The sequence below is a fragment of the Panicum virgatum genome, chromosome 1K (genome assembly GCF_016808335.1).
Source record: "Panicum virgatum strain AP13 chromosome 1K, P.virgatum_v5, whole genome shotgun sequence".
Taxonomy (NCBI): Eukaryota; Viridiplantae; Streptophyta; class Magnoliopsida; order Poales; family Poaceae; genus Panicum; species Panicum virgatum.
In genome coordinates, this window is record NC_053136.1 from 43,261,418 (window position 1) to 43,286,431 (window position 25,014).

At 50.6% G+C, this 25,014-nt stretch overlaps 1 protein-coding gene across 1 annotated transcript; it reads right to left on the reverse strand.

Moving 5' to 3' along the window:
* Positions 1-227: 227 nt before the first annotated feature.
* Positions 228-2,823, reverse strand: LOC120710217 (vacuolar-sorting protein BRO1-like). Its single transcript, XM_039995871.1, has 2 exons — positions 2,190-2,823; positions 228-929 (listed from the first exon to the last, which is right to left on the reverse strand). The coding sequence occupies exons 1-2, from the start codon at positions 2,790-2,792 to the stop codon at positions 486-488; spliced, it is 1,047 nt and encodes a 348-aa protein (XP_039851805.1). The 5' UTR covers positions 2,793-2,823; the 3' UTR covers positions 228-485.
* Between the last annotated feature and the right edge of the window lie 22,191 nt (positions 2,824-25,014).

Here is a 25,014-nt window from a genome sequence, read left to right on the forward strand (position 1 = left end):
GTCCAAGAGCAGGAAGAAAAAACTCCCACTATTCCAAATTATAAATCATTTTGATTTTTCTAAATACACATAGCATTTGTTATGTATATACTTATATCTAGATACATTGCAAAAATTATATTTTATCTTAAAAATCAAAACAACTTATACTAATTGGAACGGAGGAAGGGATTACTAGTTTCACAAACATGTATAACATATCATAAACACCATAAACATGTATAACATATCATGAACACGCAAATCTTAATTGCACCTCCATATATATAGGGGAAAAAGCGTTACTACCTCTGTTTCGAAGCAAAACTGTGATTTTGACCAGTTACCAATACAAAATTCTACACCCATTTAGACAACAATGAATAAAATAATAATGATAGTAAACATTATCGACCTTCCAAATTTGCAGCGATGACAACCTTTACATCCAAATGCAAAGGGTAGTGAGCGTACCTTCTATAATTTCACAATCTCAAAGCATCCATTTATGGAGATTGAGTGTCATTTTCTGATTTTGCCTCTAAAATCTCACTCAGGGACGCAGAACGAACAAGGGAAGCTGCTGATAGAGGAGCCAGTGATGCGGCAGCTGGGATACGGAAAAGATAGACCCGATAATTCTCTTCTTTTGCTGTCTCTAAACTCTTGTTCATATCTTGTTCTAGTCTGGAAGCATAATCATACAGAGGTCCAGGGGCTCCTCTTGCAGTTCTCTTTGTATCAGCAATTGCATTAATTCCGACCTGCAATCGAGCTATCTCCTCACCAATTTCTGTCTTCTCATGGAGATCAATAGCGTACCTATAGCAAGCTTCTGCATTGAACAGAGCAGCCTTCAATTGGACCTGAGATACCCATAATCTTTCGAAGTGGTTCTGAAGTGGAGGAGCGACAAGTATTGCATAAGCTTCTTCATAGTACAAGGCAGCCTGTATATAGCAAGACACATAATGGTTTAGTTTTTTTTCTCAAAGATGGATGTTTTCTAACACAAGAAACAATATAGATAGTTTGAACCTTTAGCAATGTACACATATATGTATTCATTTTGCCACTTCAATAAAATGATAAATTGGCACAACCATTAGAAAAAAGCACAAATTGAGGTTGTAACATCATCAACATAAGGATTAGGAGTAATTGGATTAGGAGTAGTTTCACCAATTTATGAATTACGGTAACTCATTTATTTATTTCAATGTGCTATTACACTTCAAATTCTCTTTTGAATTGTTTATTCACGCTAATCTTTTGCCCGTTTATTGATGAAGCAAAATTGAATCAATTCGAAGTCTTTAGGGTTCCTCTTCCTTTCCAAATGAGTTTACCCCTTAGCTTTGCTTTCTTTTATTACCCTCAAACTTATAAGGTGTTCACAGAAGGGTTTAACGCTTCACTTTCACAGTCCATGACATAATTCACTCAAAATCAACATCTACCTAAGGATACTATTGTTTTAATCTTGCACAGTTGCACCATATATATATAATCTTAACTTATGATCAAAAGCTCACTTAGCTAGCTAACCTTTCTGCTTTGCTCAGTGACGTGTTGCGGAAATTATAGAAATATATTGTATCCTAACAAGATAAAATGAGTAGCATATAGATAAGATAGAAATAACAAGTCATATGGCAATCCTGATTACTTGGTTTTGACCTTTAATTGTTAAGCTATATTAAAGATGAACCATAGTGAGACATGAAAGTAATTTTCACGACAGTCGTTCTAATTTTAGAATGAATCTTTAGAGGTGCTTGTGAACTTTCCTCGTCAACTAGGTTTTATATAGCAAGAGATGATGGAAGCACCCCTATTTATAGGTTCTCATTGGTACTATGGTGTTGCCATGTGATAACTTCTACACTGTTCTTTGCAAAATATCTATTTGTAGAATTTTCCTCATCCTTATCCAATTATGCAAAATATGTAATCCTTATTCAATTATGCAAAATATCTAATTGTCGAGAATTTTTATCTTACTATGAATCCATGGCAACTCGTCTCTCTTGCATTTCTAAATTATTCTGTAACCTTCTCTAGTATGCATGTTATTTTCAACAACCCATTTTTCATTTGCAGAAGTTCAGATTGTAGCAGTTAGTGCTAACCGCAGTCAGTCAAATCCCAACAGCGGCATAACGATCGCGATGCATCTAGCAAAGATGTGAGAGGGTAGTCAATCTCACCTGCCTGGCCACCTTGGAGCACACCGCCGGCGACTTCCCCCCTGCGAGAGCGCGCTCGAAACAGCATTCCTGCGCCTGCGCGAGCATAAGCCGCTCCAGCATCGCAGTGGCCTGCGAGCTCATATCCACAGTCGTCGCCGCCTCCTCTTCCATCATCTCTCCTACCGCGCGGAACGCCCCCGCAGCGCGCTGGAACTCCCCGCACGCCGCCCTGACCCCTTCCTCCGTGACCCGGCTGTGGGCCGCCGCGATCCCCGAGGCGGCCGCGCCGATGTTGAAGACGAGGGCGGCCTTCTCGAAGCGGAGGGACGCGGCGGCGTGCTTCAGGTGGGGCCGGAAGGCGTCATGCCAGGTGAAGGAGAGGTTCTCGTCGAAGGCGCAGGGATCATCGCGCGCGGAGAAGAGGAGGCGGTGGTAGCGGAGGATCAGGGCCCGGCGGGAGGCCGGCGGCTGGGCCTGAGGGTTCGGGACGGCGACGGCGGCGCGGGCGTCGCGGACGTCGGAGAAGGCGGTGGCGCTGAAGAAGTGCCGGTCGCGGAAGAGCTCGGCGGCGGCCGTCTTCTTCTCCGGGACGGAGAGCATCGGCGGCGGCGGCCGCGACATGATTGGGCACGCAACAATGGGTTGGACTAGTCAAGTAGTGGACTGGTTCAGCATAGATTCGCTGAAGTATGTGTTTACCGGGCCGGATTGAGCTTTCTGAGAAGCACTCTTCCTTCCAATCCGGCCCAAGGTCCTGCGTGTTTGGGCCAAATTCAGGCGCTCTGAATGTAAAGTCCTGATGCAATTTAGAGCCTGTTTGTTAGAGTTCCATCTGATTTTGATCCTCCATGAAAGTTGATTATCTGGAAAAAGTGATTATGTGATTAAAAGTATATAAACTTTTAAAATGAGAATGGAGAATCACTTCACCGAACCAGGTGACTAGGTGAGATAGGTGGACAGCGCATCAGGTAAGGGGTGATTGGCGGCGGGCTGCACGGCACGCAGGGTCGCAAGAGGCACGAGGAGCGCAGCCAGGAGTAGAGATGGCAATGGGTACAAAATACCCGTGTACCCGCGGATACTTGACCCGCTGGGCGCAGATTCGGGTCTGGGTTTGTCTCGCGGACGCGGGTATGACTTTAAACCCAACGGGTATTTTATAACGGGTTTCAAAATTTGATATCCGAACCCGCAAATCCGCTGACATGCGGGCCCTGATACCCTTGTATATATAATCGATCTCCAGGGTTTCATTTATTTTCTCCCGAGCGCCATACTTCTCAGTCTCGGCCACCACCCCCAGTCCCCATCTCCGACGCGCGCTCACCCCCCATCCCCCCTTCCTCTCAGAATCCCAGATCCACCCCTCTAGTCCATGCCGCCAACTCCGACTGACCCTGGCGGCTGCCCATCCTTGTCGCCGGTGCCCCATACGCGAGCGGCGCGCCGCCCCACCTTTCCTAATGGTGCCCCCTTCTCCTACCTGTTGGCACCGCCGCCCCCTCCTCAATGCGGGCGCCACCCTCTCCTCCTTGGACCATGTGTGGCGCTGGCGGCGCACCATCCACCCGCAACCCCACCGGCTCCCCTCCTCGCCGGTAGCTCCCAAGAAACGTGCCGCAACGCCCGCGTCGAATTCACCAGAGCGTCCGCGCCGGCTGCGCACGACAGCCGCGCCCTTGCCCCCGTGCCAGCGGCGCCCGAGCCTGGCGGCCGTGCCCAGATCCCCGACGCCGGCCGTGCCCAGAACACGCGCCGGCGGCACTCGTGTCCTGCTCCTGCACGCGAGCATACGGGTATCCACCGGCATGCGTGTACAGGCGTCGTTTTCTACTCGTGGCGGATTGCGGGCACGAGTGCGGACGCACACGCGGATTTTAGCACGCGGGTACGGGTTTACATGTTAGTATTTGCGCGAATTTTACCTGTTGCCATCCATAGGCAGGAGGATGGCTGTCGGTACCCTGCAACTGGGGTACCCACTCCTACTATGCCGAGACTCGCATAGTTATCTGTAACTACGCCCTAAGGAGCTGAGCATCCGGACCCCTGGGTCCGACTCCATCTCACCGGACCAACGGTCCCGGACCCGCTTCCCGCTCGGGGATGGGTCCGGTGTCACCACGTGTCCCAGAGGTGGAAATGCTCAGTACCTGTAGCCGCGGACCCGGACCCCCGCAGGTGGGTCCGGGACCTCCACGTGCCTATCCGGACCCCCGTGAGCTCTCGGCTCAGCTAGCTGCTCGGGAGGGGTCCGGAGCCGCCACGTGTCACGCAGACGCGGGCGCAAGCCTTACGCTGGAAGCTTCCTCACCCACCCGCATTAAGTGCGAGCGATTGAGGCGTGCTCTGCTGCCGCTGGGCACGGGGCAGCTTTTGTCAGTCCACACCGTGGATCGCCAGCCCTCCAGCTGGTGGTTGGGGCGTGCGCTGCCAGCGCAGGGCATTGGATACCCACTCACGGGTTGGACAGGCGTGACATGACAACACGGTAAGCCCGCATGTTTCCAATGCGGCTCGTCAGTTACCAAGGCAAGCATTAAAGACTCAGCGCCGCGCTGTAACACCTCTGGGGTTTAGCACTGTTTTAAACATGCAATTAAAATTTAATGATCAAGTTAATTAAATCAGGCTTTTCATATACGTATATGTATATGAGATTATGTGTAAGCGTACGCGTGTAGTGACCTATAAATCGCTGTAAATTTCAAATCAATCCATTTCTACCTGTGAAATTGAGTAGGCACCTTTTTCCTTGTCTTATTAAACAAATGACTAGTTGGAGTCTAGGAGAGAAAACAAAATTTTTCACATGAAATGATAAGTCATTCGAATCACGGTTTTTGAAAATTCAAAATAATTTTTAAACCATAACTCGAATGAAATTTTGCCCAACACGAAAGTTGTAAATCTCTGAGTTTCCTACAACTTTGATGTTCACCGTTTTTGGAGTTTCAATACAAAAAATTGAATCAAGTTGAGTCAAATCTCGGTTGACTCTCTCTCCTCTCTCTCTTTCTTCCTTCTCTCTCTCCCTCTGTTTCACTGCCATGACAGGCAGGGCAGCCCCACCTGAGCCCTGGGCAGGCAAGCTGCTGCTGCTGCCGCCATCACTGAGCGCCTGCTGATGAAGCACGCTTGGCTGCTGCGCCCCGACGGACGCTCGACGACAACCGCGCGCAGCCGAGCTCCCGCATGCACACCGTTGACAAAGGGGTGGAGCAGAGTAGCATGCCGCCGCCGCTCGACAACGCCGCCAACTCTCCTCGCTGCGCTTCCACTCATGGCTTCCTGCTGGGCACGCCAACTCGCCCCGTCCCGTCGCCACTGCGGCGCCCCAACCCTCCTCGCTGCGCCCCTGAACCGGCCATTACTGCCGCTCGGCAACGCGACATGCCCAACGCCGATGCCGCTTGCCGCACGCGCCTGCCCCTACCACTCCCCTGCCCGAGCGCCGCACACCTGCCCAAGCTCCTAGTGTCGTGCCCCACACTCCTTCCCCTCTCCCTGGCCGCTATAAAAGCCAAGCCGAGCCCCTGCTCGCGCACCAAGGGAGCTGCCGCCCCACCATTGCCGCCGTTGCCCGAGCTCCACCGTGGAGCCCTGCTCTCCGCCCTTCCTCGGTCCCAACTGAACCCCGGAACGGGTCCTCCTCGCCGCGGTGAAGCTCTGCGGCCAGACCTCGCCCTCTCTCCCTCGCCGGAGCGGCACCGCCGCCGCCCACACCCGCCGCCGCCCGCCGCTCTCCGTGGCCGGCGCGCCACAGGCCGCCCCAGCCCCCTCCAAGCCCACCCAGAGGTTCGCCTCGACCCCCTCCTTCTTTTCCCCTGCGGGGCCCCCACCGCCGGCGAGCTCCCTCGCCGGGAAACGGACCGCCTCCTCCTCCTCTGTTCCTGGGCCGGCCAGGGGTCTCCCATAAAAAGAAACAAAAGAGTCAAGGGTTAAAGTGCAAAATGTACATGAACTTTAGGAAAGAAATTAGTGAACTTAGAAAATGCATAGAAATTCGTAAAAAAATCGTAAAAATGCAAACTCAACTTTTCTGGAATCCTTGTGACTATATCTACAACTTTTGTTCATGCACTTTTTCAGTTGCTCACTAGTTTTTGCTTCATTTAAAATACAAATAATACGTAGATTTTATTGTATCTCAAGTTATATGCATGTTCTAGTTCTGATTTTTGTACAGTGTTGTATTACCAAATAGTATGGCTCTGTGTAAAAAACTCATGACCATAGGAGAAATCTAGCTATAGATTTTAATAGATCTTGATTTATGCCTAGGTTAAATAATTTTATTTATCCAAGTTGTTCTTATATGATTCATGAGCTGAAACTTTGATAGTTGCTCTATTTCGATACATGTATTCTTTAGAAAAAGTTTAGAAATTTTTAGTTAAGTCAAACTGGTCCAAATAATTTATGGTAGGAAGGAATGTACTAAATCATGAAAAATAGTTCCTCTGCCTGGAAAAATCTAATATTTTTAATACATTCTTTAATTATGTTGGTAACCATTCCTGTAAATTTTGAGGCTCATAATCTTAGTATAACAGTCTGTGGAATTTAGTTTTGATCCATGCAGCTATATATTATGCTATTTTTCATGCCTTGTGTAATGCTTAGTTAAATATGAAATTTTTACAGTAGGTTCATCATCATATCTTCAACACTTAGTTAAATGTTTGTTACTAGTACTCGCATGGTTTCATCTGTACAATTTGATCTTAATTCTAGTAGTAGCAGGTTACACTATTTTTAATGATTAATCTGCTTGAAGAAAATGTCTGAAATTTTGACAGTAGGTTTGTACCTAAGCAAAGTACTCTGTATAAAAATCTCAGCACTGGAAACAATATTTAACAGTAGTTATGAATAATTCATATTTACTATTGAAAAATAGCTTTTACGAAAAGGCAAAACCCTCGCTTACTTAATGAGAAATAGCTAATCTAGATAATACTCTATAAATGATTGCCCAAGGAGATGTAAAGGAAATATTTTACAACTCTATAGTGAATTAAATTAAGTTTGTTACCATCACCACAACTCATGCATGTGCATTTCATATAGATTTGACTACTCTCGCCGACGGTACGTACGAGCTGGTGCCGGAGTCCGAGAGTGAGCAGCGTGAAGCTCAAGTTAATCTAACTGAAATTGTTGAAGACCTGAACCAAAGTTCAGAAGAGCCCAAGGCTAGCTCCGCTCAGGAAGGCAAACCCCGGAGCATGTCCCGTCTATTTTAAATTTATGCAACTTATTGTTATTCCTATTGACTTGTGCATTTAAGTTTACAGGGGTTGATTGGAACCTTAGTTGCATGATCCTAGGTAACTATGATTGAACACTAGTATGTGTAGGTCGCTAGTTGGCTATGCTAATGGTTCGGTAGAAGTCGAGTGATTTCCTGTCACTCGCGAGAATTATAGGAGTCGGATGTTTACTACATGCTGCAACTATAAGGTCTACGGGCGGGGCTGTGGTACTTCTGATGCCCCGTCTGTTTAGTGGAATTTCATAAGGCCGCAGTGTGTGGTAGTGGCGGTTAAGCATTTGAACGTACTAACCACATGCCGAGAAATATGGTAATCGGTAAGCATAAGTACTTGATTGGCCCGGAAAGTGGACTTTACTTTCACCTTCTTTGAACGTCGTTTCTCATGCGCGCACATGCGGGTGCAGAGTCGTCGTACTCTGTATTCGAGGACGGTGGCCCTGATCCACAACCCGGAAAGAAAGGGGAAATGTTGCACGTGTGACTCTGGGAGTAACCACGTGACGTGTGTTTAGGTCTGCCTTGCAAGGTTATCAAAATTCGATTCGAATCATCCGCCTCTCACGGATATTGGGACTGCTTAACCCTTTTGCCACATAGAGTAAGAAGTGGAACAATGAGGATGATGAATATGGTTGAATGATGAAAAATAATTGTTTTCCACCATGTATGCTATTGGATATATGTTCACTTAGAATGGTCAATTGAACTAGAATTTTGAAGCTAAAATTGGAAATTAAAGATTTACTCTTAGTTGTTTTTCGGCGAACAAATCCCTCCAGCCAAAAGTCTTGCATGTCTAGGTAGTGGGCTAAGTATACCCAAGTTCGGGTAAGTCTTGCTGAGTATTAGTATACTCAGCCTTACTTGTGGCTCAATTTTGTTTTCAGGTGATATGTTTGAAGATCAGATAGCTAGCTAGACTTGGCCGTGTACTTTACCTCTTGGTTGGTCGGTGGAGTGGGATACGACTCTGGCCAACGATGACAATACCGAGTGATGTCAGGTACGGGCTTCATCATGACATCTTGTATCGTCGTTTAGAACTCGCTTTATTTCCGCTGAAGTTAAACTCTGAACTACTTTCAATTTGAATTTCAAGTACCTTTCGGAGATTTCAAACTTGGTTTGTAATAATTAAGTTAAGACCCGATAATGTAATATATTTGTGAAATGTTGTACTCTCTGAACTCGCCTTCGTATGAGTTGCATGTAAGCTTTGGGTTCGATCGACGCTCAGGTGGATTCTTCAGGAGTTTACCAGACAGCACTGCCGGATTACTCCGTTTGAAGTGCGTGTTAACCGGGATTACCTTTAGGGTGATGGTTAGCACACTTGAGCCGGATTAATTTGTGCAGTTCTGCCACACGCGCGGATGCGCAACGAGTCATGATGACTAGTTACTAACTGGAGCAACAATGCACGCTGCTATAGCAGACTGAGTCAGTAGTTCGGCGCTTAATCACGACCTCGACGCGCAGCTCCAGAGGTTAGACTCTACTCCGACAGGACACCTCAAGACCATCCCTGTTCAGAAGATATGCACGGAAGCCGACGACAAGATCTCCAGATCTGAGGCATTGAAGGCCAAAGTGTAGTTTATAATACATCGTCGGGTCCACATGTCGGGGCCCCGCTCAGTGTACATGTTCCCCTTGGACATATAAAAGGGAGAGCACGCCCACTAGAACACAGAGATACACACAGACTCTCGAAGGCCAGGGAAAATGCAGACACAATACAAGCTCGGATTCACTTCGAACAATTTCGTTCTCAATCTCTTGAGAGCACAAGCAATACAACACACAGTGGACGCAGGGTATTACGCTCCGGCGGCCCGAACCACTCTAAACCCTCTGTGTTCATCGTGTTCTTCCACCGAGATTGAGCTAATCCTAGCTAACCCCCGAGTACTCACCCTCTGGGTTTAGGCGGGTGCACTACGCCACTCGGTTGTGGGTTTGCACACCATGACATTTGGCGCGCCAGGTAGGGCGTGCTTGGCTTTCGCTTGATCATCGGCTCGGCATCACCATGTTTCAGGTGGCGAGCGCCCGGGGGCCAAAACTCGCGCGGCAAGAGCCCGCGTCAGCAGGATGGCGACAGCGGGTCATGCTCTCCCAGCTCGTCATCAAGCAGGTCTGGGGGAGCACAGCTTCAACAAATCCCAGCTCGCAGCATACCTCACTCATGTGAGGAAGCCCGCTCCGGAGGAAAGCCGACTCCGGTCGCACCAAGCCCGCTCTGGCGGAAAGCCGACTCCGGTCGCACCAAGCCCGCTCCGGCGGAAAGCCCACTCCGGTCGCATTAAGCCGACTCTGGTGGCTCTCTCCGGCGGAAAGCCGACTCCGGTCGCACCCCCGACTCTACATCTCTGTAAGTCCTACCCTTAGAGGCCCAGCAAGGAATAAAACCTTTTCCTTTGTAACTAGGTAGTACTTCCGTGTGGTCCAGTCCGGTGAGCCTCCCCCGCGGAGGGGTCTGGACCTCTGCGAACCAGGTTCAGGGAAGCGTACTCACCCTCCGAGGAGGTCCGGAGCCGTGTAGCCACTTAGCCTAGTTCCGTACCCTAAGCCTGCATGCTCTACCTCCCTAGGGCGAGTACCGTAGTACCTAAGACTGGGGGCCCGGAGGTCCGGACAGCTCCGGCCTCATTGTAGGATCAAGAACACCGACTAGAGGGGGGTGAATAGGCGGTTTAAAATCTAAAACCAACAATACTAGAGAAATTTAATTAGTAACAAAGAAAAGCCCTATGTCATGCTACTACTATCTCTAGATGGGTTTGCAACTTAGGGTGACAAGATACAAATCAAGCTCTAGTAAAATAAATTGCTCAAAATAAAAACAAGAATTAAAGTGAGCAAGAGAAGTAACCAAGCTTGACACAAGAATTTATCCCGTGGTGTCGATGACTTGCCGGTCACCCCTAATCCACGTTGAGGTGGATTCCAAGAATCAACCGCTCCTCTATCAAGAACCTCTTGATCTTGAGCCGGCTTGAATCAAGGAACCGCTCCACACCTCGATTCCACTAGAGTTGCTCTTCACCACTCCGGTGAGGTGAGCCCAATACCTCTCACAACCGAAATCGGGGCTCCTCAACAATCTCCTTGGAGGAGCTCCACGCAATCCTGTTCTCCAAGCCGTCTAGGGAGCGACAACTCCCAAGAGTAACAAGTCGATGACGCTTGCTTGAAGTTTCGCTAGTGCCACAAAGCTCAAACTCTTGATGCAATGCACTAGGAAACCCTCACACCCTCAGGAATGCAATCTCTAAGTAAGTATGTGTGAGAGAGGGATGCCTTAACTCTATAGTGTCAAGTATGCAGTCCAAATGGCCAAGAGAGTGACCCAATGGCCGGGCATTGGGTATATAAAGACATCCCTTCAAAAACTAGTCGTTACACTCTTTTCTGCGAAGTCACGGACCGTCCGCGGTTCAAAAACCGGACCGTCCGCCGTTATAAACCAGTGAGTCAGAGTGCATTTAATGCGTGTCAGAACTAGCCGTTACAGCCCTGGCGGACCGTCCGCGCCCCAGGGGCGGACCGTCCGCAGTTATGTGTTCCACACCACCAGAGACGAACATCGTCTCTGATACAATTTTGAAAAAGGCCGGCGGACCGTCCGCGCCGTAGGGGCGGACCATCCGCAGTTCATCCTTGAAATCCACCAGAGACAACAATGTCTCTGGTACAAACTGTCAAATAACCGGCGGACCGTCCGCTCCCCAGGGGCGGACCGTCCGCTGCACAGATCATAACCTCAACCAGAGAAAACACCCTCTCTGGTACAATTTGAGTTAGAGCTGCGGACCGTCCTCCCACCTGGGCCGGACTGTCCGCCAGTCACATCTAATTTCCACCAGAGCTAAACATGCTCTCTGGTACGAGGGCGGACCGTCCGCTCTCCATGGAGGGGACTGTCCGCGCTTGTTCAGTTAGCTCTCAAACTTGATCTTTTTCAAATCTTTTCAAAACGTCGTTAGCCCTCATGCATGCACCTAGATATTTTGAGCAAAATTTCACTAACGACCCGTCAAGCACGAGTACTTGACCCCTCTTGATAGTACGACTATCTATCCAACAAATCCAGTCACTTTTCATCCACTAAACACCTTGTGACCGGTAAAATACAAAACCCCTATTTTATACCTTTGCCTTGAGCCCGAGCTTTGTTCATCATCTCCAAAACTCCACACGTTCAACACCAAATCTCTTTCATCCGCGGATCAACCTATACTTATTATCTCAAATGAAATCGTTAATCCACAAACTATTGTCATTAATTACCAAAACTCAAATTAGGGGCCTAGATGCTTTCACTCATAAACCCGTGTTCTGGCTTACATCGCACATCGCATGTACATCTAGTTATAAAGGAAAAGTTTATTCTCAGTTCGGCTCTAAGGATGTTACATTCCAATTTAAATCTACGCATTCTGTTTGCGCTAACCCCCACGTGGCTTCTAACTCTTGTGCGGTGATTGTGGTTCGAATTGAGTTGGCTAGCTAGTGACTTAGCTCGAGACCCCTCATGGAAGAGAGGGGTTCGGACCCCTGGGAATCTGCAAGTTCAGGGAAGTGTACTCATTCTCCGGGGAGGTCCGGAACCGTATAGCCGCTTAGCCTGGTTCCGTACCCTAAGCCTGCACGCACCACCTCCTGAGAATGAGTGCCGTAGTACCTAGGACTGGGAACCTGGAGGTCCGGATTTTCTCTTAACCTAAAGGCCGGCCCCTTGAGCTCCGTTCACTGAACCTAACTGTCTATCTCAAAGGATTACAGCCAACAGGATTTGGGACCCGTGGGCACGCTACTAAGCATCTACCTTGAGTCATGTGCAGGTCCAAACGTGATGATGCAGCAGGTGACCCAAAGGATGGACGACGCAGGACAAGACCCTTGCGGCGCGCACCGCTGGGCGCCAGAAGCAGCCAGGTTGCTCACAGTAGTGGCCCCACCTGCGGGTTCGTTGCCTCTCCCGAAGCGGGCCCGGGGGGCCTCTGTCGGTACCCTGCAACTGGGGTACCCACTCCTACTATGCCAAGATTCGCGTAGTTATCCGTAACTACGCCCTAAGGAGCTGAGCAGCCGGACCCCTGGGGGTCCAACTCCATCTCACCGGACCAACGGTCCCGGACCCGCTACCCGCTCGGGGACGGGTCCGGTGTCACCACGTGTCCTAGAGGTGGAAATGCTCAGCACCTGTGGCCACGGACCCGGACCCCCGCAGGTGGGTCCGGGACCTCCACGTGCCATCCGGACTCCCGCAGATGGGTCCGGGACCTCCACGTGCCTATCCGGACCCCCGTAAGCTCTAGGGTCAGCTAGCTGCTCGGGAGGGGTCCGGAGCCGCCACGTGTCACGCAGACGCGGGCGCGGGTGCAAGCCTTCCGCTGGAAGCTCCCTCTCCCACTCGCATTAAGTGCGAGTGGTTGAGGCGGGCTCTGCTGCCGCTGGGCACAGGGCAGCTTTTGTCAGTCCACACTATGGATCGCCAGTTACCAAGGCGGCTCATCAGTTAACAAGGCAAGCATTAAAGACTCAGCGCCGCGCATATGGGCGACGAGTCATGATGACCAGCTACTGACTGGAGCAATAGTGCACGCTGCTACAGTGGACTGAGTCAGTAGTTCGGCGCTTCATCACGACCTCGACGCGCGGCCGCAGAGGCTAGACTCAACTCTGACAGGACAGCTCAAGACCATCCCTGGTCGGAAGCTACGCACGGAAGCCGACAACAAGATCTCCGGATTTGAGGCATTGAAGGCCAAAGTGTAGTTTATAATACATCGTCGGGTCCACATGTCGGGGCCCCGCTCAGTGTACGTGCTCCCCTTGGACATATAAAAGGGAGGGCACGCCCGCTAGAACACATATACACACAGAGCCAAGGGAGGTCAAGGCAACACAAGCTCGGATTCACTCCGAACAATTTCGTTCTCAATCTCTTGAGAGCACAAGCAATACAACACGCAGTGGACGTAGGGTATTACGCTCCGGCGGGCCGAACCACTCTAAACCCTCTGTGTTCATCGTGTTCTTCCACCGAGATTGGGATAATCCTAGCTAACCCCCGAGTACTCACCCTCTGGGTTTAGGTGGGTGCACTACGTCACCCGGCTGTGGATTTGCACACCACGACATTTGGCGCGCCAAGTACGGGACCGAAGCTAGTTTTAGTTCATCTCTTGCTCATCTCCATGGTTCGGGTGGTTGAGCACTACCACCACGACGACTACGTGGAGATGACGGAGGGTGTGGCGTCATCCGCGCCACACGCCTCTCGCCTTCCTGCGCCAGGGGCAACCGTGCCCGTGGAGCAGCCACCGTCGACAGCGGCGCGCGCTGCACGTTGGCGAGAGTCAGGGCGCCCGTCAAAGGCCCCCTCACAAGCTGCGAGCAGCGGAGCGACAAATCCCAGCTCACATCATACCTCACTCATGTGAGGAGGCCCGCTCCGGCGAAAAGCCGACTCCGGTCGCACCAAGCCCGCTCCGGCGGAAAGCCGACTCCGGTCGCACCAAGCCCGCTCCGGCGGAATGCCGACTCCGGTCGCACCAAGCCCGCTCCGGCGGAAAGCCCACTCCGGTCGCACTAAGCCGACTCTAGTGGCTCTCTCCGATGATAAGCCGACTCCGGTCACACTGCCGACTCTACATCTCTGTAAGTCCTACCCTTAGAGGCCCAGCAGGGAATAAAACCTTTTCCTTTGTAACTAGGTAGTACTTCCGTGTGGTCCAGTCCGATGAGCCTCCCCCGTAGAGGGGTCCGGACCTCTGCGAACCAGGTTCAGGGAAGCGTACTCACCCTCCGGGGAGGTCTGGAGCCGTGTAGCCTCTTAGCCTGGTTCCGTACCTTAGGCCTGCATGCTCTACCTCCCTAGGGCGAGTACCGTAGTACCTAAGACTGGGGGCCCGGAGGTCCGGACAGCTCCGGCCTGATAAACTCGTATTCTGGCTTACATCGCACATCTCATGTACATCTAGTTATAAAGGAAAATTTTATTCTCAGTTCGCCTCTAAGGATGTTACATTCCAATTTTAATCTACGCATTCTGTTTGCGCTAACCCCCACGTGGCTTCTTACTCTTGTGCGGTGATTGTGGTCCGAATTGAGTTGGCTAGTTAGTGACTTAGCTCGAGACCCCTCATGGAAGAGAGGGGTTCGGACCCCTGGGAACCTGCAGGTTCAGGGAAACGCACTCATTCTCCGGGGAGGTCCGGGGCCGTGTAGCCGCTTAGCCTTGTTCCGTACCCTAAGCCTGCACGCACCACCTCCTGTGAATGAGTGCCGCAGTACCTAGGACTGGGAACCTGGAGGTCCGGACTTTCTCTTAACCTAAAGGCCGGCCCCTTGAGCTCCGTTCACTGAACCTAGCTGTCTATCTCAAAGGACTACAGCCAACAAGATTTGGGACCCGTGGGCACGCTACTAAGCATCTACCTTGAGTCATGTGCAGGTCCAAATGTGATGATGCAGCAGGTGACCCAAAGGATGGACGACGCAGGACAAGACCCTTGCGGCGCGCACCGCTGGGCGCCAGAAGCAGCCAAGTTGCTCACAGTAGTGGCCCCACCTGCGGGTTCATTGCCTCTCCCGAGGCGGGCCTGGGGGCCTCTGTCGGTACCCTGCAACTGGGGTACCCACTCCTACTATGCCAAGACTCGCGTAGTTATCCGTAACTACGCCCTAATCAGCTGAGCAGCCGGACCCCTGGGGTCCGACTCCATCTCACCTGACCAACAGTCCCAGTCCCGGACCCGCACCCCGCTCGGGGACGGGTCCGGTGTCACCACGTGTCCCAGAGGTGGAAATGCTCAGTACCTGTGGTTGCGGACCCGGACCCCCGCAGGTGGGTCCGGGACCTCCACGTGCCTATCCGGACCCCCGTGAGCTTTCGGCTCAGCTAGCTGCTCGAGAGGGGTCCGGAGCCGCAACGTGTCACGCGGGCGCGGGCGCAAGCCTTATGCTGGAAGCTTCGTCACCACCGGCATTAAGTGCTAGCGGTTGAGGCGTGCTCTGCTGCCGCTGGGCACGGGGCGACTTTTGTCGGTCCACACTGTGGATCGCCAGCCCTCCTGCCGCATTAAATGCTGGTGGTTGGGGCGTGCGCTGCCAGTGCAGGTCATCGGATACCCACTCACGGGTTCGACAGGTGTGACATGACAACACGGTAAGCCCGCCTGTTTCCAAGGTCGCTCGTCAGTTACCAAGGCAAGCATTAAAGACTCAGCGCCGCGCGGATGGGCAACGAGTCATGATGACCAGCTACTAACTGGAGCAACAATGCACACTGCTACAGCGGACTGAGTCAGTAGTTCGGCGCTTCATCATGACCTCGACGCGCGGCTCCAGAGGCTAGACTCTACTCCGACAGGACAGCTCAAGACCATCCCTGGTCAGAAGCTACGCACGGAAGCCGACGACAAGGTCTCCGGATCTGAGGCATTGAAGGCCAAAGTGTAGTTTATAATACATCGCCGGGTCCACATGTCGGGGCCCCGCTCAGTGTACGTGTTCCCCTTGGACATATAAAAGGGAGAGCTCGCCTGCTAGAACACAGAGATACACACAGACTCTCGAAGGCCGGGAAAAAGGCAGACACAACACAAGCTCGGATTCACTCCGAATAATTCCGTTCTCAATCTCTTGATAGCACAAGCAATACAACACAAAGTGGACCTACGCTCCGGCAGCCCGAACCACTCTAAACCCTCTGTGTTCATCGTGTTCTTCCACCGAGATTGGGCTAATCCTAGTTAACCCCCGAGTACTCATCCTCTGGATTTAGGCGGGTGCACTACGCCACCCGGCTGTGGGTTTGCACACCACGACAATGGCGAAGGCCATCGGACCACGCGGAAGACGAAGGGCGGCCTGAGCGCTGGCTGGAGCGGGTGGACGGCGGTGATATTTTACAGCGGTCCCCTATTTACCGGGAGGTGTTATGTAAAAATTTTATCCGGACTTTACAACTACTCCTAATTTGGATATTATTTATTAATCACGATATGATTTAGGGGGTTCCTGGAAATTACCAACTCCAAAATTTACAAAATTATCCCAGATTCGGATCGTGATTATTAATCGCAATTCAAACCAGAGGTGTTCTGCAAATATGCCAGGCTTACGTCGGAGAAGCCGACGAGCCCTCTGCTGCTGGCGAGCTCTGCTCACACCGCCGCGATGGATACTGCTCTAGTCTCCGTATCCCACACTCCTATCCGCTCCCTGCGCCTCTGCTCCTCTATCCGATGCTGCCGGCGAGCTCTGCTCACGATCCGACCTACCCATTCACGCGGTTCGGCTGTCATGGCAGCATCTAGGCGCATTGGCCTTCCGCCCTTCGCTGGTGTTGATGAGATGATATCATTGTTGAATAAGTCTGGTGCATTCAGTTTAGGATAGTATTTGCTTTGGATTCTCGTTTGAATTTTGGTTGGGCCCGAGTCTTTGGGCGCGTTCTGTACAGGGACTTGACGTGCGCTCGTTCGCACAGAGTCTGTTGGTTGAGCGAGTCTTGCGGCATGTTCTGAGCTGGGGGATGGCGCAGCTCGCGCGTCGTGGCCGGGATGGCCGGCATGTCTTTGATTCTATAAATAGCAAGAACAACAGAAAACGCAGTGGTTCTTTGACCGCACCAATTCCAGTTCGTGTTCGCGGTTGTGCGTGTGTTGTGTACTCCTGCTCGTGGTGTCGTGTTCCTCAACTACGGCGGGCGGTCCAACCCTGGCGAGGGTTAGAATAATTGGTATCAGAGCCGGGTTGAGAGGGACACGCGATGTCGAGGCAGTCCGAGCTGCGTGGCGGGCATTTGAACACGCTGTCGCGTCGCCGCCGCCTGTCGCTCTCGCCGGTGCCCACCTGTGGGCATGGCGGCTCGAAGATCATTGTCCGCGCGAACGATCAAGGAGACCAACGCCACCGTCCAGTACCCAACGCTCGGCCGCCTCCATGTTCACCTGCATGAGCATCTCCCACTCTTCATAGATGGTGTGGGTGAGCGTCGGATACTGGACGGTGGCGTTGGTCTCCTTGATTGTTCGCCGGACGATGAATCACGAGACTGTGGCGGTGACTGAAATCTATTTCAGGGCGCAAATGGGTGTTGGTCGCCGCATGTTCCTCATCACGGAGGCGGAGCTATAGATGGCCATTCGGGCCGCCCGGCCCGGCCCTAGCCCGAGCCCGGGCTGGCCCGCTATGGCCCGCTCTTAGCCGGGCCATGCCTAGCCCGGCCCAATATCGCAGCGGGCCGTGCCGTGCTAGCCCACGGGCTCTACCGGCGGCCCAGGCACGGGCCCGCGGGCCTGTTTCGTGTCGGGCCAGCCCGCGGAACCCGGCCTACTTGTTGGGCTCGGGCCTCCTGCGGCCCACGATGGGGCGCGCCGGCGCGCCGCCGCACCGGTACTCAGCCGCGGGAGCGGCTACGGCGGCGGTGGAGAGGCTACGGCGACGGAGAGGCCAAAGTAGAGCAGGAGGGGCGAGAGGAAGTGCGGCGGCGGCGACGGAGAGGCGAGGTAGGGAGGCGGCGCGAGTAGAGCTACCACTCCCCATCCGGTGGCGCTAGATCTAGCCGGCTAGGGTTGCGGGGAATGGGGGCGCGGTCGATGGCGGGGTGATGGAGCGGAGGCTGGAGGGGGCGGCCCACGATGGGGCGCGCCGGCGCGCCGCCGCACCGGTACTCAGCCGCGGGAGCGGCTACGGCGGCGGTGGAGAGGCTACGGCGACGGAGAGGCCAAAGTAGAGCAGGAGGGGCGAGAGGAAGTGCGGCGGCGGCGGCGGAGAGGCGAGGTAGGGAGGCGGCGCGAGTAGAGCTCCCACTCCCCATCCGGCGGCGCTAGATCTAGCCGGCTAGGGTTGCGGGGAATGGGGGCGCGGTCGATGGCGGGGTGATGGAGCGGAGGCTGGAGGGGGCGGCGTCGACGGGGGGGGGGGGGGGCGAGGGAGCGGAGGTCGGAGGCTTGGAGCTCGGAGGGGCGGCGTAGATGGCGGAGCGAGGGAGCGGGGTCGGAGGGGGCGGCGACGCGGCGTCGACGACGGGGGGAGCTCTCGGAGGCTCGGATGGAGCGGAGGCCGGAGGGAGTGGCGTGGACGGCGGGGCGAGCCCTCGGAGGGAGCGGACGCCGGAGGGGGGGCGGCTTCCCAGGCACCGCCGGCGCCCAGAGGGAGACGGGGCGTCGGGGTGTGCTGGAGGGGAGGGGGAGTGGAGTCGCGGGTGGGGGGTTGGGGCCTTGGGGGAGAGGACGAGTCGGGGGAGGGGGAGGGGGAGTGGTTGTGGCAGCCCCGCCCGAATTAATCCGGCTCAAGTGCGCTAACCATCACCCTAAAGATAATCCCGACTAACACGCACTTCAAACGGAGTAATCCGGCAGTGCTGTCGGGTAAAGTCCCGATAAAACCACCTGAGCGTCGATCGAACCCAAAGCTTACATGCAACCCACACGAAGGTGAGTCCCGAGAGTACAACAGTTCACAGATACATTACATTACAGAGTCTTAATTATTACAAACCAAGTTCGAAATCTCCGAAAGGTACTTGAAATTCAAATTGAAAGTAGTTCAGAGTTTAACTGCAGCGGAAATAAAGCAAGATCTAAACGATGATACACGATGTCATGATGAAGCCCGTACATGACATCACTCGGCACTGCCATCGTTAGCCGGTAGTCGTATCCCATTCCACCGACCAACCAGGGGTAAAGGTACACGGCCAAGACAAGCTAGCTACTTGATCTTCAAACGTAACACCTGAAAACAAAGTTGAGCCACAAGCAAGGCTGAGTATACTAATACTCAGCAAGGCTTACCCGACTAAGGGTATACTTAGCCCATTACCTAGACATGCAAGGCTTTTGGCTGGAGGAGTTTGTTTCGCCGAAAAGTGACTAAGAGTGAATCCTTAATTTCAAAATTTAGCTTCAAAATTCTAGTTCAATTAACCATTCTAAGTGAGCATCTATCCAATAGCATACATGGTGGGAAACAATTATCTTTCATCATCCAAACAACCATATTCATCATCATCATCATCTTTCACTTCTTACTCTATGTGGCAAAAGGGTTAAGCAGTCCCAATATCCGTGAGAGGCGGACGATTCGAATCGAGTTTGTTAACCTGGCCAGGCAGACCTAAACACACGCATGGGAACAGAGTCACCCACGCAACAGTTCCCTTCAATTCCCGATTCACGGAACAGGCCCACCATCCTCAAGTACAGCAGCACGACGACTCTGTACTCGCCATTAGCTAGATGTGAACAAGTTCAAGACGGTGGGGAGTATGTTCCGGCCTCGGTTCAATCCAGTACTTAAGCTTACCGATTACCATATTCTCGGCATGTGGTTAGTACGTTCAAAAGCTTAACCACCACTACCACACACTGCGGCCTTATCCATTTTTCACTAAACAGACGGGGTACCTCAAGTACCACAACCCCGCCCGTGAGCCTTATAGTTGCAGTATGTAGTGGACATTAAATTCCTATAATTCTCGCGAGTGACAGGAAATCACTCGACTTCTACCGAACCATTAGCCTAGCCAACTAGCGACCTAAACCATCTAGTGTTCAAGCATAGGTACCTAGGATCATGCAACTAAGGTTTCAATCAACTCCTGTAAACGTAAATGCACAAGTATATAGAAATATAAGTAGTTGCATAAATCTACAGTAGATAGGACATGCTCCGGGGCTTGCCTTGCTAAGCACAGTTAGCCTTAGGCTCTTCCGAACTTTGGTTCGGGTCTTCGGCGGCTTCAGTTAGATTAGCTTGGGCTTCATGCTGCTCACTCTCGGACTCCAGCACCAGCTCGTACGTATCGTCGGCGAGAGTAGTCGAATCTACACGAGATGCATATGCATGAGTTTACGTGATAATCTCAATTCATGATTTAATTCACTATAAAGTTGCAAACCAACATAACTCCAGTTAAGTTGGAGATTATGTTCTCTTTATTGGGCAATCGTTTATAGAGTACTATCTAACATGATTTTATTCATAAAAGGACTAGGAGTTTGTTGTCTTTCGTTTACTTGACATGAAGAAATAGTATTTTTCTTAATTAACACTATACTAACCTGTAACGCCATAACTCGGGTTACATATACTTTCTGGTACTGAAATTTTTATGCAAGGTACAAATCTGAGTAACATGCCTACTGTGAAATTTTTAGCTAATTCCATTGAGCATATTAATTATTAAAAAGACATTAAATAGCTACTACTAGGAGCAAGATTCATTTATACAGAACAAACCACACAAGTAAAGATGCTATAATTTTTACTGAGGCTTCCTACTCTTACGTGGCGTCTACTGTTAATTTTTCAGATTTTATGGAGCAGTAAATAGAGCATGAAAAATAGAGAAACATATAGCTGTATGGATCAAAACTAATTTCCATAGGCTGTCACACTAATTTATAGAGGCTCAAACTTTACCAGAAGGATTTAGTACTCTAATATAAGCTCTAGTAAAAATATGAGATTTTTCTAATGAAGGAAACTAGGTTTTTTTTTATTTACAAAATTTATTCATGAATAAATAAAAAGGACTAGTTATACATTACTAAAAATTCCCAAAATTTTTATGTAGCATATAGAAACTAAATTAAGTCTTCTGTATAAATTTCAGCTAAGGAAAACTAAAATAGAACCCTACGTATTTAATTCTATTTAACATAGGCATAAACCAAGATCTAATGAAACATATATCTAGAGTTGTCAAAATGTCATCAAATTTTTACAGTAAGCTACTCATCTAGGTTATAGTACACTGTCCAAAAACTAGCCTTAGTTCATGACTACAACAGGAGATACATTTATGTGCTATTTAATCTAATCTTTATTCTAGATTAAAATAGAAGCATAATATTAACATATGACTGTAACAAAAATTGTAGGTTTTGATCTAAGGATTCCAAAACATTTTAGTTTACATTTTTCTGATTTTTCTACGATTTTATATGGAATTTACAAGTTGGCTGTTTTTAAAAACAAAAGAAAAAGGAAACGAACTCTTGCATTTAGGCCCCTGGAAGTTTGTTTCTTCTCACTAGAGGTCCCTGGCGGAGGGAACGGAACAGGGGAGGGTCGGGCGGCCGTTTTCCGGCGAGGTTCGGCCCCGGCGGCGAGGGGAAAGTTGGGGAGGAGCTAGAGGAGACCGAGCTCTACCCGTTTGTGGGCTCAAACGAGGTTGGGGATGGCCGGAGGGGTGCTCCCCGCGGGAGCAGTGGGCGGCGGCGATGGCAGGCCGCGGCGGCGGCGCTCCGGCGAGGGGAAACGGCAGTGGGGTGGTCTGGGAGCTTCACCAAGCCATGGAGAAGCAAGCTAGGGGGCTTGCTCGGGTGGAGGAGGGCCCAAAGGGAGAGCTCCGCGGTGGCTCAGGTGATGGCGGCGGCCATGGTGATGGCGGAGGTGTGCCTAGACGCAGGGTAGGCTGGGGCTTGGTTCTTGGGCAAGAGAAGCGAAGAGTGAGGGGTGAGGGAGCTTCGGCTCGAAGAAAAGGGGAGGAGAGAGCTGCAGAGGGGAGCTCACGGCGAGGTTGGGCACGGCGGCGTGGCAATGGCGGCGGCTGTGGCTCGCGGGTGCGCGAGCAGAAGCTCGCCTCGGCTTTTATGGGCGAGCAGGAGGAGGAGAGGGGCTGGGCACGTCGGTCTTGGGGCAGGACGGGCAGCTCGGGCAGGGCGGGCAGCAGCCGCGGCGCTTGGCCGGACGCGGCTGTCGCCGAGCGTGGCGTGCGCGGTGCAGCGGGAAGTCCGCGAGGGCGGCGTGCGCGCTCGATTGGGGGTGATGGCGCGGCGCAGCGTGCCCAGTGCTCGAGTGGGGGGGGATGGAGCTCAGCAGGGCAGCAGCAGCGCGGCAGCGGAGCAGCAGCGGCGGGCGGCAGCACAGCTACCCTGCTCTGCTCTCGAGTGCCCGGAGTGAAAGAAGAGAGAGAGGGAGAGAGAAGAGAGAGAAGTAAGAGAGTTGACTTTAAATTTTCACAAAATTTTCAATTGAAACACTAAAAACTTTGAATATGAAAGTTGTTCAAAATGTCGAAATATACAACTTTTGTTTCAGGCATTTTCCCATTTGAGATTTTGTTTGAAAGTTACAAATTCAAATTGAAATGCAAAAGAAATTACCCTATACACATTGTTTTTCGAATTTTTCTTCCAAATTTTGTGTGCTAACTTGAAAAACTTTGAACATAAAGGTTGTTTGTCATATAAAACTTTACATCTTTGGTTTTAGGCAAAAGTTTATTTAAGCAATGGTTTGAAAATTATTTTTAAAGCATGTTGATAAAGATTTGAATTATTTCATCATTTCATGTGACCACTTTAAAATTTGAATTTGATTTTTCTTGCAAAAATTTTAAACATCACCTAGGGTGTATATCATTGCATTCTATTTGTCATTTCATGGTGAGGGTGAAAAAATACATGAGCACTCTATTCTACACATATCTTGCACCCATACACCTAGATACCCATACATACACATGCATTTGTAAACATACCAGAAATGCATTATTTAATTTAATCTTGACGAGTATGCATGATGTTATGTTTAGTATTTTATGTTTAGTGTTTTAAACACCCGGAGTGTTACAGCCTACCCCCCTTAAAAAGAATCTCGTCCCGAGATTCGGGTGAGTAAAATTAGAGGGGAACGTGCATGTGCCTTGGAGTGAGATTGGGGAAACACAAAAATTTTGGTTTAGGTAACTTCCAGTGTCACACGTGGCTTCGTCTTCGGTATGGTGACTCATGTGGATCTTATATGTACATAATTGAATAGTTGCACTGGCACATGCGTAGCATGGAAAACAACAAGATCAACTCTACTACTACTTGAGGCATTTTTAACCCGAGATCTTATTATGTGGCATAAGCAAGGTTTTCTCAAGACATTCTTGCTCAAAGTTGCTTTTATTTTAATGGAGTTGATATTTATTTTGAGAAAAATAATGTATTATGGAATTGCCAACATGCCAGGAGATCGATGATACAATGCATGGATGCGATGACCGATGCATTTATGAAATTATGCACATGGCGTGTTGCATTGGTTATGATGTGCCGGTCATGATGCATGACTGATGGTGCACGTGTTGGAATGCATGTTAGCAACCGTGGGAGTCATGCAGGTGCTCCTTATTATTTTTATTTTGACCCGAATTAGAACCCAAGTCAACCCATTATGCAGGCTGCGAAAAATAGTATGTCGCGGAGTTGCTATCGCGGACTATGATACCAGCGCGCACCTAGTGACACAAGCGTCTGGCTGTAGCGCATACGAGGCCCTAGGTTCCGTCGCGGCACCATATGTCAGTGACAAACACCACGACAAGATGAAAATATAGCAACCCAATAATGTGCATGGCCAGGAAGGAAAATAGAGCCAGGTGATAATCAGAAGTCCTTCCGAGATGCATATGATGTTAATGGAGACAGAGCCCCAAAAATGCAGGTGATTTGGCAATGGCAATGCCACAACCATGCATGTAATGATCCTTCCTGATATTCTCGTATTTGTATGCACCATTTTTAGTTTTTAGCAGACTTATATGAGCAAGAAGAGCAACTGAGATTTCCTGTAACTCATCCGAGGGAGGCACCTTTACTCATCTTCGAAATACTAACTAAGGAGCTAGGTGGGTTGGATAGGAGAACGTACCCTTCCTTTCTGGTGTACCTTCAGGAAGATCGGTAAGTGTGGTGACTTTGACCCTTCGTTGCATAATAGTCCGTCTCATGTTCTTATTCTTGTTGCTCTGTATAGAATCTTGACCCTGTTTTGGTCGTCTAGGCTGGGAGCAGTCTCGAGCAAAGTGGTTAGGATTCCCACAATTGAAGCAACATTTCATCTTTCTTGAACCACCAGGCGGTTTGTTAACTAAGGATGTACCGGCAGGCACACCTACTGAACCTTTCTTGGGCGTAGTGCACCTGGCAAGGTCCATCGTTTCCCGGACAGGCGAGCGAGTTCTTGCTCTTAGGACGGTGTTGGTGTTAATAGTGTTGCTAGTCCGCCGTCTACCACGTGGAACGAATTTTGTGCATGTAATTTCCCATCCAGCCAAGTCTATGTCACTTGGGCCATGCTTGAGAGTCCGACACGTTAGTTGGTGATCCTTAAGCTTCATCGGAAGTCGTGATGGTGGCATTAGAGAGTCGGAGGCAACATCCTTTGTCTCCGTTATCTCCTCATTGAGCTCTTGATAGCCTACAACCTGAGGTTGGTGGACATTGTGCTCCTCCGGTTGAAAGTGTTGTTGCAGCAGGAATTGACCAATCGCTACCTGTCCCTGGACAAGCTGTCGAAGCAGAACAGTCTGGACATCCATGAATTCAGCCAGGTTGCACGGTGGCAGTGGCGGTGTGGGCTGTTCACTACCACTAGCACTTCCTAAGCCTTCAGGGGTATCGTGTATCCCTGGATCCATCTGCAATGTGCAAATTTTTCCTTAGACGGGGTCGGTCATCTGAAGTAATGATATGGTGTGTGATATGGGGAGATAGGTGAACAGATTATGAACAGTGCACTAAAGTAGCCATAACTCAA

Coding starts and splice junctions, on each gene's coding strand:
- LOC120710217 (XM_039995871.1), bottom strand. CDS start 2,792: ATGTCGCGGCCGCCGCCGCCGATGCTCTCCGTCCCGGAGAAGAAGACG. Junction 930..2,189: donor GCTCCAAGGTGGCCAGGCAG/GTGAGATTGACT, acceptor TGCTATATACAG/GCTGCCTTGTACTATGAAGA.